The sequence below is a fragment of the Scomber japonicus genome, chromosome 3 (assembly GCF_027409825.1).
Source record: "Scomber japonicus isolate fScoJap1 chromosome 3, fScoJap1.pri, whole genome shotgun sequence".
NCBI lineage: Eukaryota > Metazoa > Chordata > Actinopteri > Scombriformes > Scombridae > Scomber > Scomber japonicus.
Genome location: NC_070580.1, coordinates 24245882 through 24262252, shown reverse-complemented (window position 1 = coordinate 24262252; position 16371 = coordinate 24245882). Strand labels below are relative to the sequence as shown.

Here is a 16371-nt window from a genome sequence, read left to right as displayed (position 1 = left end):
TTTTAGCCCCTCCCTGCAGCCTCACATGACTTGAAATAAAATGAACATAAAAAATGAATAAATACGTCTAATAAAACTTTGCAAAATCTATGAGCTCTTTCCCCCCCATGTGCCCCTTTTCTGCTCTTTTTTGTCTTCTGCCAAACCCACAGTCAATATAAAATTACCAAAGCCACAGAGTGAGAGAGTGAAAGGGTTTGGGGAAAATCCACATTTTTTAAACATATGCATTTCCAGTTCCTCTTTTGTTTTGTTATTAAAAGCAGCATTTGCACCAATCACAGGGGATGCCTCCGCCCGCTGAGTCTCTGAGGCTCGCATACCTCCACACTTCTATCTCTCACGCAACCTATCGCTCCGTACAAACAACCTGACAGACACATCCTGATCAAATATCACAAAATAAATCAAATCAATTTGTTCACTTTTTTATTGCAGGAGAGTTAACAGTCAGGTCCAAGTGATAGTTTAACAACACTGTTTCATTTAAAAGCAAAAGTTTCAGTTAGAATTTGGCTAATATATAATGTTTAGGTTACACACTGTATGCAAAGTGCTACTAGTTAACAAAGACAGTATTTCACATATTTACAGTTTCATATTTTAACTTAATCTTAAGTTTGCACTAATAAAAATAGAAAAGAATTCCAAACTTGTACAATAAGGGAAGCTCTGAAGGTCCACACACAACAATGTACTATTTGGTACAAAGGAACATTGCTGGCCTGTTGGCACGTTCATCCCATTACTGAAATAATTCATTTATCTATGAGGAGTGTTCTCAGTTAAGTTTGCCTCTCGAGTCTGAAAACTCAACTAAACACTTCATGACTTCAGCAGAGATGTGGGCACATTTTCACACCCAGCCTGCTTCCTGTTTGTTTGCATTATTTACAGTATATCCATGCTAACACTGCAGGTAGGATCTGGCCATGCTTGCTTTCAGTCCGCTGCTGCAAGAGGTGCTGGTGCATGTGTGTTTCACAGTGAGATGGTTCTGGTAAGTTTTTTTTCAGTGCAACGTTAAGACACATCCTATCTCATGTTTCTTGATAAATGACTGACTAATATGCAGCTAGCTGGACAGGCTGGAGGAGATTTATCACTTTTATGGCTTTAATTAATCCTGATCAAGTTTTATCAGTGAAAATATCATGGAAAAGTGACAAGGAGGTGTCTGCTCCACCAGTAAAGAACACCGGGATCGGGCTCCACATCTGCAGTCAAAGGCACAAGTATTGCAGCTAAAATTGGCTTGTTTTATTATTATTGTTTTAACATGGCTTTATATGGAGGCCAGATGTCATGATTAGCAGCTTTCTGTCCTGGTTCTTTTTACCCCGTAATTATCTTTTGATGTGAAATCCATTTTACACCATATGAGTCAACAGGGAAAGAGGACAAATGCTGCACTACTTGTGCTTTCGTCTGATCTGGAGGAACTTTTTGAACCCCCCACCCTTTCGTCCCCCATCAAGAAAGATCAAGAGGGGCCTCTCGTTCCGAAGATGTGGTTGAACTCGCTGAGGATGAGCTCCACCGCCTGGTTTTGGTAAACCATATTCACCGCCATGTTGCCGTTGTCCCGCTCTGGGCGCATCAGGGTCGGCCCGAACACGATGGCGATGTTCTGGGTGGTCATCCGGTTGTCGTCTGAATGTTCTAACACTCTGCAATGAATGACAGAGAAGAAGATACAAGTTTAATATCAACCAAAACATTAAGAAAAATGCTCTGGATGAGAGATTTTGAATTATTGCATGTTGTGGATTTCATTTGGATGGCAATGTTGGTCTGTTGGCTGGTTGGTCAACTGCTACTACTGCTGGTTGGTCAACTGCCCCCAGACTAATGTATGTCGATGATTATTAGATGGATTGCCATGAAATTTGATAAAAAAACATTCATGTTCTCCAGAGGATAAACCCTAACAATATTGGTAATCCCCTGACTTTCCCTCTAGCACCGTGAAGTTGACCTGTGCTGTTTTGAGTGAAATGTCTTTACAACTACTGGATGCAACTCACAGACAGGACTCTTTTAGTCTCTCTATGTGAACTTGTCTCGAACACTGCTGCTTTGTCATGTGTTGTCCACCAGGGATCGGTCTTGGGGCCACAAGGGCAGATCGTCAGTAGTTTCAGTAACATCTCCCAAAAAATTCTGCAGTTAAAACTGAAGTCTTGATTATTGCCGATGGTAACCCTCTCTCAGTAATCAGGCAGAACCTTGGTGCCTCAGCTACCTACTCAGTCTAGTCTGCATAATCTCAGTGTGATTTTTGACCAAGCCATGAATTCTGATGATTCATATTAGGACGCTGACTCAATCATGTTTCATTCACTTAAAAAACATATCCAAATTTAGGTCTGTTATGTCAAGAGCTGAAATGGAGATGCTAATACATGCTTTTATCTCATCACGTCTGCACTACTGTAATTCTCTTTTTACTTGCCTTAATAAATCTTCCTTGGACCGTTTACAAACTGTCCAAAATGCTGCCATTAGTCTTTTAACACAATCCAACAGATGGCCACACATTACATCTATTCTAACCTCTCTGCACTGGCTTCCAGTTCAATTAAGAATTCATTTTAAAATCTTGACTACACTGAGCCCTACAGAGCCCTATATGGCCAGGCTCCACATTATATCATGGACCTTCTGCACCCCATATCATGAGCCGAGCTATTAGGTCCTTTATGAAGGGTCTTCTAAGTGTCCCTCAGATACATTTTAAGACTCATGGAGATTATGCTTTCCAGTTGGCAGCACCTATAAGCTTTGGAATAGTCTCCCAATAAGTCTGAGATCTCTGGACTCAGTGGACTATTTTAAAAAACTGTTAAAACCCATCTGTTCAGACAGCCATTTAGGTAGCATGTGGTATATTATGTTTTAACATTGTGTTTTATGTATTTTTTCCCATTGTGTTTTATCTGTTGTTTATCTTTGCTTTATTTATTTGACTGTGAAGTACTTTCTGACTAGTGTCTGTAAAAGGTGCTATAACTTTACTTAAGGTGCTTAACTTACTGAACTTTACTTACTTACACTGCAGTTAAATTTGATAGACATCCACGTCCCTGTCAGAATGAATTGCAATAACTTTGGTGTTCTCCTGATCTTTTTTCGCTACTTCACATCATCAAGTCAAAAATGTCTTCACTTTGGTTACATCCAAAACTAATTCCTATCAGCTGTTGTTTTGGTGTTAATTCGCAAATATCAGGATGCTACACTGAGACCATAGTAAACAGTATACTTGCTAAACATCAGCATATTAGCATTGTCAATGTGAGCATGCTGCACTGCTATGCATAAAAGTAGCCTCACCGAGCCAACATGGCTGAAGACTCTTCTTTTATTTGAATTCATCTTTGAGATTGAGGCAGATGACCACTAACTGCCCATACGGCTTCATGTTGGCAGACAGCATGTGACAGCTTTATTATTCTTACAAACTCGGTATGACAACTAAAAAGCATCAGCATGTACACCTAACCAGTGACATCTTGTTTTTGCGTACATGTTCTTTTTCATGTATCTGCATTTTACAGTCTAGATGTGTGCACATAACTGTCTAAAGCCATCGCCTGTATCCACCTATGTTGGTGTGTTTGAGCTTGTGTGATTGGGGGGGACTCAGGAATGGGTTAAAGCCACAGTATGAGGCATTCTTCTAAAAATGCCATTCCCACCAAGCCACAGAAGCAGCCAGCAATTGCTCAAAACTTCCACATTAAAAAGAGAGGAGGAAAAAAGAGAAAGAGAGTAGAGGGAAGAGAAAAAAAAGGAGCGAGGGAGAGGGTGAAGAGAGGGAAAGAGAGAGGTTCCAGTGGTGGCGGCGGTGGTGTTGGTATGCCTTCCAGCAGACGAACCACAAGGCTCCCATGGGACCTTCGCGGCAAGGAGGAGAGCGAGGGAAGGGGGAGGGAGAAAAAAGGAGAAAGGGATGGAAGGAGGAGGAATGGAAGAGGTAGAAGGGAGGAAGAGGAAGGGGAGGATGAGAAGAAGAGAGGGAAGACATTGAAGGGGAAGTAAGGAAACAAAGGCAGCAAGTGAGCAAGTGGGGAGGCAACGAGGGCGATTGAACAGGGAGATAATAAATGAGAAACAGAACGAGGGGGGAAAGGAATGACAGCGGAGAGAAAATGAGAGAAAGACACAGAGTTGACAAATTCATGAGGCCCACCACACCCTGGCACAAACATCAGCCTCAGAACACGAACACTCACCCCTGGAGTGGAAGGAAAAACCATAGGCGGTAAAAAACACACATTTTATGTACTGTAAAAGGAACTGGCTCGCAGAACATCGTACACCATTCATCTTCCTCCAGCCTTTTCATCTTCACAGGGACCCAAACTTAACAACAGTGTGATCCTGGGACAGCACTGGCATACTTCGTGAGCCGTGGCCAAAGAATCCCTGACAGAAAATGACTGAGAACAAGAAAACTACCCCCTCTTGTGGTCAGAATTTTTAAAAAGTTATGAGGAAGAGATTTTATTTTCCTACAAGGGCATCTGGTTCATTCCTTTGTGCCAAAATGTCCCGAGGGAATGTTTAGCATTATGAAATGTGCCCGTTATGTGTGTGGTTTTATTTTCGTCCTCTCACCGTCTGAGATGGCGGCACATGAACTGCAGCGTGTCGTGGTTTGGAGGAGGCATGTTAAGCACCAGACACTTCAAACGGTCCACTTTGTCCATGTAGTCTGACATCTCTGCAAACAAAGAGTGACAGACATGTCAGATAACAGTTGAAATCATCATTTGCATTTAATTTCCTGTACTTTATTAACATGCACAAGCTCATTTACATCCACTTACAGATATCACATGTACTCTTATTAGCATTCACTATCTAATCAGATACAGTGGCATGCAATTATCTATACTGCAACTATCACTGCTGTGGTTTGAAGAACAGTGAAATGCTGATCACTCAGTCAGCTCACATCATGCAAAAAACCAGAAACAAAAAAGTAATGGACTGATAAGAAACAGGGCATACACACGTTCAACTTATCTTTTTTCCTAATGTGCAAGATTGTGTGAAAGATCATTTCAGATGATCTGTTGTGCGTCAAAAATGCTACAGCATCAATGTATTGCAGCATTCATGTAAATGACCAGATGAAGAACCCAGTTAAAGGAAAAGTTTGGTAACAGTCTATATTATTCTCACTGTCAACAAATTCTATGCAAATATCTAAACCGTCTTCAGTGCATTGATGCAATCGACAAGTATTGTCTATAAAGCCTGATGTAGTGTCCTGTGTGTGATAGACTTCCATTGTTATTTATAAAAAAACATCAAAGACACAAATTGTTGCACTCATCAAAAGTTATTTTGAGTCAACCCCTTACTCACTTCCTGCTGCTTTAAATATTCACACAACTAAATGCGTCTTAATGTACAGCTGAAAAGACATTGAAAAGAGTTCAGTTCAGTTCCTGTTCCTGTTTGAGTAACATTTTCTAAGAAAAACAAAAAGCTACAAATGACAACAGGACATTTTAAGGAAATCTTTCCATGAGAATGGTTGACAAAAAGAAAAATACAGAATAACAAAAATGGTATCAAAATGTGATGCCATACAAGCAGAAGATTATGGGAGTCACATGAAAAAGTGCTGCTAAAATGTGTATTTGAAGTTTTTTTCAGTGAACTCCTCACTTCATTTAATGTAGTGCTGCTCAGTAAATTCTAGTTTTGTTAGTATGTAATTATTCTTCTCTTGCCTTGGGATTCATGCAATTTTCTTTTTGGGAACGTTCCATTTTACTGTGTCCATATATCTTTCATGATATATGTGGCGTATTTTCTAGAGGTGGAAAATGAGTTGCTGTAAATGTACTGTATGATATAATAAAGAAAATTGCTTCCACCACAGATTGACAAAGTGTGAAAGCACTCAAGTAAAGAGGAGCGAATTCTCTAACCAAGGCTGCCCTGGTTTTGACTCATCAAGACCACAGCACAGCACATTAAGTGGAAAAATAACAAGATGAAATTTAAAAAGTGTCCCATAAAAATGTCTCACATCAAATATAAAGGCGATTAGATGCTTTTTAACGAGTATTTTATGTCCTATAAACACGGAATATAGGGTCACTCTGTAAGAAGTGACACTCAGGCACTCATTGTAAGTGGTGAGGATAAACAGACTGAACAGGACTGAAGCTGGTCACTCACTGACTGTCTCCACAATGTCGGTGAAGAAACCATAGGGCACCAGGGGTTCAGGAAGCTCACGAAAGAAAAGTTTCAAAGCTCCTGTGATGACATGAATGTCCTCCCACTCGCTCTCGTCCAAATTCAGCTTCTCCTCTGAGAGACAGAGAGGGGGAGGAGAGAGGGGGGAGGCGAGGATGAGGTAGAAAGGGAAGAAATTCAGACAGACAGGGTCAGAAGAAGGGAATGAACGGTGAGGCAATATGAAAAAGAGAGGCAAAGAGAATTAAAGCAAGAAAATATTGAAGTTACAGTAAAGACATCATTTAGCAAACATGAACAGAACAGACTGCGGATCCATGTCAGTGTCGAGGCGTAACGTGAAGGCTTATAGCTGCAGGAGGGAGATATAGAGGGTCTTTGAAAGTAAGAGAAGACACACAAGCACAAACAAAAGAACACACATTTTTAGTATGAAGCACAGTTTTTGAAATATCCAGGCCTGACCACTGCTTCTCAAACTGGATCATAAGAAACAAAGATAATAGAATAAAGAGCTTTAATTTGACCTCTGTGTCAAGAAGTTCAAGGTCTACACTACACACAAGTATCTTATGATGAGAGATATTAGTCAGTGAGATATTGCTGTGGGATTAGAGAGCTTCACAGTATAAAAGCAGCCGGTTCTCCGTTCTCTCCACTTGGTGGCAGCCATGGACTGTGTGAGAACTGGCTGTACAACCTGCTGCGTGTTATTACATCAGAAAACTTAAAGCAGGAATGCCTAAGGGACACACATACATTAAGCAAATGGTAGCACAACCACCAAACTGTTCACGGCACATGTCTGCGCTGCAGCTCAGGCCTGCGTGTCAGTCTGTGGGTGTTTGAGTTTTAAATGAGGTCTTCACATTTTTTTGCAACAAATGATGCACAAAACAAGCAAGCTCCGTGAAACACGCTAAAGCAGCAGTTTTCCTCGTACGTCTGTATCTACCTTGTACCAAATCCGCTGGGAACATGTAACGGCCGTCGGTAGTCACCGCTCGCTCTGTAAAAACCAACAATCACTCAGTCCTCAGCGTCTAGTTTATCACATGGGCTTCATGTAATGGAAGCACAGTGTGTGTGTGTGTGTGCTGAAAAAAACATTTATGTGGATGAGATGACTGATATCTTCACAATCAAATATAATAAGGAAGATCAAATAGTATTAAACTGCAATTATTTTGATTTTAAGTGGCTGAAAAAAAGGAAGATAAAAAAAAAGGTAATTATTTGTGACAAATGCATGGAAAGTCCAACTTCCACCTCTCCTGCCTCCACATTTCCCCTCTCTGGTTGACAGAGACAAACATTAACTTAACATTAATCATCAGTACTATTGAGTATTTCCCCTCCTCTTCTTCCTTCTCACCGTGGTTCACCAGGTAACGTAGTTTCTGAATCACTGCCAGGTTCCCTGATACTCTGTAGATGCCATCAGCGTCCAGTCCTGCAACAAACCACACAAAGCTGGTCAGATCAGAGGGTGTCCACTGGTGGATACTGTATGTACTAAGATTTAAGAAGGTTAGCATTAAAACAAGTTTTCATGGAAATCTCAACTGAGCTGAATCGATGGCAATCAGAGCTGATTTAAGTCATTGTTCCGGTCCTGGCAGTCACACTTTTCGCAAATCAATCATTTACTTCATGTTTTGCCCAAAAATGTGAATAAAGTAGAGAAAAAGCTTAACTTCTTTTAGACATCTACAGTACTGTAGCTTTAGAAACAAATTCAACAATAAGCATGATCACATGATCCCCCATGAATAGTTTTAAACTTCCTCTTAATTCTTCATAGTGTGTGTTAGTGTGAAGCGCACATTACAAACTTTGGTGATCACATTGAGTTTCTGCTTTTTCATACTGGTTTCTAACATTGAATGTACATAAAAAGTATATATTCATAATGTTTACTGCTATAAAACAGCTATACATATATTCGTACGCACCAGAATTGTGAATATTAGCCTTAGGTTTCCTTGTTGTTGCGTATATGTCCAACAAGTTAATTTTAATTATAAAGCCCAAAATCACTGTGGGTTTTACCATCTGTATTACAGCTAAAACAATCAGACTAATTGATTAGTTGACTGACAAAACATTTAAAGAAACAATATTGATAATCCATAACTTCTCAGCAAAAATATGCTGGTTCAAGCTTCTCAGCTGTAATTATTTGTTGGTTTTCTTAGTGCTCTGTGACAGTAATATGACCATTTGGACTGTTGGTTGGACAAAATTAGCAATATGAAAATGTTGCCTTGGACTCAACGGTCATTTTTTACTATTTTAAACTTCAATAGACCAGAAACAATTAGTCAAGAATATAATTAGCAGATTAATATGTATGTTAATGGGAGCGTCTATCCTTAGAGCTTTTAGTGTGTATAAGGAAAAACTTTTTTTTTTCTTTTTTTAAACCACAGCATTTAACATGTAAAAGCCCTCAGGATGAAACACAGAGGGATATCTCTTGCATCTCTTGCTACTACAGTGCTTAGCAGATCAGTATAATTTCTAGTTCCTCTTTTTTGCTTAAGTTTCGCTACTTTCTTGGTGTCTCCATCTGTTGCAGCCTTAAATGGAAATGTCTTGATTTGCAACTGTAAGAAAATAGTCTGGGCACTGTTTACAAAAAATGCTCCCCAAAAATATTTTATTCATCAAAACCAGGTTTCAAAACCCCCTGTGGTCAAAACACAGATTTTTCATGTGTATCAAATATTTATTTGCAGCATTGTTTCTAAACAGTTACCAAACAACTCAATTTTCTCTCATTTATATCTCGCTCTGGCTGGCAGCTGTCACAACTTCTTCTCTGAATCTGTGTGTTTTAGTCAGCTCTCTGTCAGGAAATCACAAACACTTTCCCATAATTTCTGTTTGTTGATTCATGTCACAGAACAGTAGCTGCAGAACTGCTGCTCAAGTGACTGATGCTCAAAACAGGATTGAGGGTATTTTTCGCATGTGTCCGCTTTTAAGTCGAAAATCATGTTAGCAGGAGCCGGCTGTGTGCTTGCAGTGACTGTACCTCTCTTCTCCACAGCCTCGGTGCAAAGTCTGACGAAGCGTGGGACGGTGCTCTTCTCTCTCTCGCAGAGCATCTCCAAACCACAGCCAAACACCTGATCTGAAGGGTGATGACAGACGGACACAAACACAACTCTTTTTTCATGTTGGGAGCTTTTTTTTTTTTTTTTCTGCACACACTTCCAAGACATGATGTAAGAGCTTCATCTTTACATTAATCTGGTGATACATTTACTGTTTACTATGGAAGAAAGCTTCTTTATTCAGCTCTTTTCCCAGCAGAGATGTAAGCTTAAACTTGATGATGCAACACAACCAATGCACTGCAATATATATTCTATACTGTTTCATTGAAGAAAAAAAGAAAAAATCACATGCAACTCCTTCTACACTAGTGCCATTATCAATTTACTACCTCTGATAAGGACTATAAAATGAAAAACAAACATTGGCATTCATCCAACAGCTTCATCACATTTAATTACATGCAGGAAATGATGTTACACCTTCCACTGGGTGAGGATGTGACTGGGGCCACGTATCTCATAAGCCGTATTGTTCCTTTTTGAGATACTCAGCTACTTTGTAATAAAAAGTTCAACTTTATCAGGGCAGTAGATGTTCAGTGTTAATAAAAAATATAATAAAATAAAAAATATGAGATGCTGAGGCGTTCTGCTCACCTAGGGGTCTGAGGCAGCGCCTGTAAAATTGCAATGCTGCTGGATTTTCTCTCTACTCACCTCTCTACTGCTCGCTCTCAAATTAAAGCAAAAACTTCCCCCAAAATAATTACAAAATATAGGTGCTTAGAAATTTTAGTGTGTAGAATATGGACAAGAAACTTAAGGTACACATTTAAGCTTTGTTTAGAATATGGCCAAAACGTGTAAGAACTGAATCAACTTTAAGAAACATTGATTAAAGATGTTATAATAGTGTAGTGAACAGGTTGGCAAGCGATATGAAAGTGCTCACATTCTGTATGTCAAGCTTGAGAAGCCTCATTAAACAGTAAGGTGATGTGTGACACATCTTCAGTACGGGGCGTGCCATCCCCAAGAGACAAATGCTTAGATTTCCTGCCTGCCATTGCAGCTGATGAAGCCATTCAGTTCAATGGAAAAGTGTATTTCTTATTCAACTTGATAGTTTTTGCTGGAGAAGTGCAATCTTATAACTTCTAGGATCATGTATCTCCATCATTCACCACTGCATACAGCCAAATTAAGGATGCATGCATTCAAATGGTCTAAAGCTTCAAACGAAATCTCACCTTTAATGAGTCCTTTCTCCTGCAGGGCCTGCAGGGGAGGCCTCTTTAGAATCAGCTTCTTCAGACGGGTCTTCACTCTCTTCCTTTCTGTGTTCTCCAGGTTGGACGTCGAGCGGGGGACTGCAAAGGGAGGAAAGAAGGAGGAAGAGGAGGAAGAGGAGGAGGAGGTCAGTGCTATGGGGACAGAGAGCAGATGAGAGGGGATGGTGGTGAGGACGAAAAGCGGGAGGGCCGGATGGCGGCGGAGATGAGACAGGACTGACGGGGGGATTATTTGCCAAGGTGGCCTCGTGAAAATGTAAGTGGGCTGAATGGAGGAGAAAATGGAGGACAAGATGGAGGGATGTAAGAAGCCTGTATGGAAGTTTAGAGAAAAGAGATGATGATAGACTGACTGGCAGTGAGGAGAGGAGGCCAGGGATGGTTGATTGTGTGAAGGGAGGAAGACATTAAGGAAGCAGACTTACGGGACGTTCTCCTCTCATCCTCGTCTCCACTGTGCTCCAGCAGCTCCACGCTGCCTGCTCTCCTCAGAGAGTACAGCAGGACGTTGTCTAACGGGTTTTCACGGTCCTGGAAGGCAGGCAGAGTGAAATTGTACTCAGTGATAATTGCATCATATACAAAAATTACACCACATACTGACACATTTACACATTGCACAAGTTTGGTTTAGGTTCAGGCCACCAAAGATTGCTTTCACTTAGAGCGTGTAAACACAACTTTGACATTTTATCATGTTGTCGAGTTAGCAAACTGCTGCTTATTCACACACCCAGCTGACATGGAGCAACATTAGCATTCATTTGGAGGCATATTTTATTTCCAGTATTCTCTTTCATAGCTCTTTTTAGGTCTTTACCAACCCCTGACAGATATATCTGGCTCTTGAACTGCTAAATTCCCCACTGTGTTCTCCAGTCACTAAGTTACTAGTCGCCCAACTCTGTGGTGGTGGGCTGTTTTTTCCCACTGAAAACAGTAATACACAAACTTATGATTTTGTATCAGTGATTAAGATATAAAGTCTACCATGGATACAAAATATACGTGATGGGATATCTTAAAAGAAAACAGCATTTAGTCCAGTCAACTGTTATTAAGTAGTTATACAACATCACACCAACTTCCTTACAGCATATTCACATTAGAAATTTCCGCATTCTGCAATTTTATTTTGCCAATAAAGTTTGAAAAAATAATAACAAATGGATCAACAGTGGAATACATGTCTGATGACAGCTGTTGGGTAGTTTGCTTATGTTGCCAAGTCAAAACTGGCAACACAGCTCTGATGAAGCATGTTAGCAGAGTTTCTTAAATATGGTTGTTTCTCATTTAAAATTAATAAATGAATTCATTTCTCATATATAATTTACGGAGCCTGTAAACAGACACGGTAAAAAGAAAAAAAAACTTTGGTTTCTCATGCTCACGAGAAATGTTTCTGGTGAGCACGAGATAATTTTCTCATGCTCACAAGCAGCTGAAGGTAGCATAATTAAGTAGCAGTAGTTGTGCTCCTGTGCTTAAGCCTCAATGCTGCTCAAAGAATGGCAGCAGAAGTGGATTTATTTTCTTTCCTCCAAACACTAAATATACCTGAAAAATATTGTTATTTAAAAATAAAAAAAACACAAAACATTGGTGAAAATATTGGAAATATATTCACTAAAACATATAGGCAGACAGTTTACTCTCATAAAACATGCACAGGTGTGTGTTTGTGTGCTGTGCGCCGGTAAAACACAACACAGCTGATCAATTAACACAACGCACTATGATTAAAAAGTCCAAGCTTGTTCTTCTGAGTCATGCCTGTGTAGTATGCAGTACAAGAAAGTAAAAGCAGACGTACTGATTCAACTCTTTACTCCAGTAAAAGTAAGACTTAGTTTAATGACTTAGAAGTCGCCAAATGACTTACTTTAACGAATTTCATTAGTTTATATAATGCAGATTTGTAAAATATTACTTTTATGAGGATCACAGTCACAGACAATAAATTTAGCATTTCATAATTGTGGTAGGAGCCGTGCAGCAGATGTAATGAAGTCCATGCAGCACGCTGGATGCAAACTAATATTAAGCCTATAGCCTATTCATTATAATGTCGATGGACATAAATTCAGTTCTTTTGCCTTAATAATGATAAAATAATACACAAAAAATGGTCTGATTGGGAACCCATGCATAATGTCTCCTCTTTCAGACATCATGCATGCATGCAATACTTTCTGGTGAGCACAAGATACTTTCTCGTGCTCACGAGAAAGTTTTTTGTGCCCACCAGAAACTTTTTTTTTTTTCTTTTCCCCATGTCCCTTTACGGGCTCCGTACATTATAGACAAATAGACAGAGAGAAATTTGATGATTGAATGATTGATGAATGATTCTAACCAGGGTTTAATATCCTGTCATTAAAAAAAAACAAAGATTGAGCATGTTTCCTGTCGGCAAGGTGATTTACAGTAGGTATACCCATGCTCTCATTCCAGCGAGATTCTACTTCGCTCAGAAAGTTAGCATGAAATGAACGGCTCCTCGCCAGACCCTACCTCAATCTCACGTAAGATTGAGATGCGGTCTGGTGTTAGCCAGGCTAGGTTTACAGTAGATTATATTACTCAGTTCATACACATGAAAGGCAATTCAAAGTATTGAGACATTCAAAGCACAAATGAAAAAGAAATTCAATATAAAGTAAATTTGGAAGGTGAAAACAAACAAAAAGGATAGGACAGAGTTCAGAATATAAAAGCTAAGTGGATAACTATTAGTCAGTGAAGAAAAAAAACTGACATTATCTATATCCAAAGATTAGACGACCAATTTAGCCACTTATAGAGAGGGAGTAGATTGAAAGTGCCACTTTGTGTGCTCAGAGACTCACCAGCCTGTCGATAACGTTCTGGATGGTTTTGTACCACTCTTTGATCAGAGAATCCGTCTCCGACTGCAGCAGGAACTCATTGCCTGTCACTGTCCTCAGCTGAAACACATTTTCAGTACACTATCAAAGTGTGCGCACATCATATGATACCACTGCTGTCACCCAAACTGCAGAGACTCTCCCCAAAGCTCCCCTGTACTATGTATTTTTATTCTTTTTTCACACCTCTCTCAACCAGTTTCAGTAGAGGTTGGACATAGCTTGACTTTTATAGCACTAACGCCTACTATAAATGTACCATGCTTCACTTGAAATTCATTGTACAGCTTCCTTTTGGATCTTTTAAAGATAAAAAACAGTGTTGTTGTTCCAAAGTAGTCAGAGATGGTCACTAAAGGGTGACTGGGTGAAAAAAACACTTCTCATTCTCACTTCCTTCACTGGACCATACACTGACAAAAATATGATTCTATTGTATTTTTTGCTTGTCTGCAATCACACTGTCCCCACTGTACTTAAGGTCACAGCAACAGTTACAATAAAAGTCAGGGGTCACTGAAATCTGAACATTTTGAAAATAACTATGCTTGCTTCTCATGTTTATGTTTCTTGAATTTCTCAAGAGTTTCAGACTGAGATCCTGAGAATCTTCATATCTTGATTTTCTTTTAACTGGACTTCCTCTTGAGTATTCTACTGGTTTCTTTCTTGTCTGTTACCTTGAAGACGTTCTTCTTACTGGACAGCTCATTGGCCCAGTGCAGCTGTGCTCCCCTTAAATCCACACTGCTCTCAGGGCGACTATTTCCTGGTTTCTGTTTTTGATTAGCAGAAAAAAAGACAAAAAAAAAAAATCATGTTTTGGACTTTGTCAATTTTCAGCTGGCTGTACTGACCCATATATGTCTCTATTAATGGCCTGGTGGCTGTTGTTTATGTAATTTGTGGGCCACCACATTTTGCCCTGATTACAGATTCTAATAAACAGCTGCAGCAGGTTTGTGTAACTTGTTTGATGAACTTGAGTGTTGGTGAGCATATTTCATTTTAAGGGTGAAGAGAAAGTGACTGACATAAATGTGTGCAATAGAGGGGACATAAATATCCAGCTGTGTCACTTTGTGGTTTTGTCCAAAGCTACTGGTGTTTGTGCAGTTGACACGATTCAAATGACTTGTGAAATGTTGCTGTATTGTATTCTACAAATGAGAAATCCACCCTCCAAAAAAAAAAAAACATCAGCATTTGTAAAGTGACACAGACCAAGTGTTGGCTAATGATTTTGCAATCAGGAAAGATATTCTTCATGTACTGATTTTCCTCCAAGTTTTGTATAACAGACTGGACCAAAACTCACTCATGTTTTTGCAAGTACTGCATATTACCTGGACTAAAATTAAACATTAAACACAGGGTTTTTCTTAGAGCTTACCCAGCTGGATGGTGTCTGTGATTTAGGATCTTTGAAGAAAACCAGACTGTTCCCGACCAACACTACCCAGGATGGGCTCCAATTTTTCCTGCAACCCAACAAACAGAAGACTGGACTGCTCAGACTGAATTAAGCAAAGCAAGCTCGCCTTTATTTGCGCTGTATTCACAGAAAACAAATGCCACCTAATTTCACCTAATTTGTTTTGGTTTTAATGAGATTAGCCTCATAACCCCTCACCTCAGTTTTCGGCCTCCTTCTGCAATCTTTGTCTTGTTCAAGAGACCGGCTTTCTCCAGCTCCTGGGAACATGTTCAAATCGTTTAAAATGCATTAAAATCTGCTCTATGTAAACACCAATAACTTATCATAATAAGTTACTGTGAATCTGAAGTCAGATTCACAATGGGCAGGGATGGCTGGAATAATAAGAGTATATAAGGACACGTTTAAACAGCAGATACAGGGCTTTTCCTCTGTGTAATATACTGCATCCTGAGCGAGCACATTTAACTTGACTGTTGCATCATTTAAAAAATAGCAGGAGGGGAGCTGCTCTAAAATCTCCCACTGCGGTATGGCCCTGTTTAAGGTGCAAGAGAACTGAATTAATCGTAACTATGAAGTTATGAGTACAGTCTATAAAGATAGTGAGGGAAGAAACTGAGGAAAAGCTGGAGTGAAGACAATTTTCAAAGAAAGAGCGGAGAAAGACAAGAGATATTCAAACCTAAACTTTATTTACTTTTTGTTGTGCTTGAAGAAGTGAACTTCTGCTGCGGTGTGTATTTCTATGAACAGTATCTCAGCTAGCTATTCACGGTAATCCTGGTTCTCTATTTTCTATTTTCACTTTTAATTTCATTATTACATCGTTCCAAATTAAAACAGAATTTTTAGATCATCCTGATTAACCTTGATATTTTTTCTGTAAATGCTGTTGACTCATAACCTGATGGGCCAGATGGTTTGTTACAAAGAACCATCTGAGAAGTCGTCCTGGAAACTCTTTGGAAAAGAGCAGGTACTTAAAAAAATACCTAACCCTAACCAAATGCCTATCACCGTCTTACCTAGCCATGCAGCTGGATTTGGTACAATGATTGGGACAAGTGCAAAACTTGAAAACATGACAAGATGGTTTTTTGTAATGTCGTGATCTTGCACATCCAGCTACCTTGCAAGGTAAGTTGACTTATTTTGTTCAATACTTGGGAAACTACAACCAAATTTGCTTCACCTTACTTAACATTATTGAGTTGTAGGTAGCAGATAGCAGAAACAGGAAATTAGATTATTTCTGGAAAAGTGTTATACTGACAGCATTGGAGACATTACTGACATATAATGTGGCTTATTGATATTCATTCACAAAGTAAAAATCGGTGTTTTCTCACCGGTGTGACGCCATCGTTATCTGGAGAGCTCGCAGGAGATGGAGGCTCCACGACGATGTTGGTCACATTGCATGAATAATCTCTGCACTGTTGGACCAGCTGAAAGAC

At 39.6% G+C, this 16371-nt stretch overlaps 1 protein-coding gene across 4 annotated transcripts in view; it reads right to left on the bottom strand.

Moving 5' to 3' along the window:
- Window positions 1-412: 412 nt before the first annotated feature.
- Window positions 413-16371, bottom strand: part of arhgap9 (Rho GTPase activating protein 9) — a 41867-nt gene continuing 25908 nt past the window's right edge. For 3 of the 4 annotated variants that reach the window (XM_053316352.1, XM_053316354.1, XM_053316355.1), the window contains 13 exons: window positions 16264-16350; window positions 15107-15168; window positions 14867-14954; window positions 14154-14249; window positions 13435-13533; window positions 11008-11113; window positions 10541-10660; window positions 9266-9364; window positions 7601-7678; window positions 7181-7234; window positions 6205-6339; window positions 4624-4729; window positions 413-1670 (listed from right to left, as the gene is read on the bottom strand). In XM_053316352.1, the coding sequence (XP_053172327.1) occupies window positions 1484-1670; window positions 4624-4729; window positions 6205-6339; window positions 7181-7234; window positions 7601-7678; window positions 9266-9364; window positions 10541-10660; window positions 11008-11113; window positions 13435-13533; window positions 14154-14249; window positions 14867-14954; window positions 15107-15168; window positions 16264-16350 (1317 nt within the window). In that variant the 3' untranslated portion in view covers window positions 413-1483. Of the gene's footprint in view, window positions 1671-4623; window positions 4730-6204; window positions 6340-7180; window positions 7235-7600; window positions 7679-9265; window positions 9365-10540; window positions 10661-11007; window positions 11114-13434; window positions 13534-14153; window positions 14250-14866; window positions 14955-15106; window positions 15169-16263; window positions 16363-16371 lie in introns of all 4 variants that reach the window. The other variant, XM_053316353.1, reaches the window with a different exon arrangement.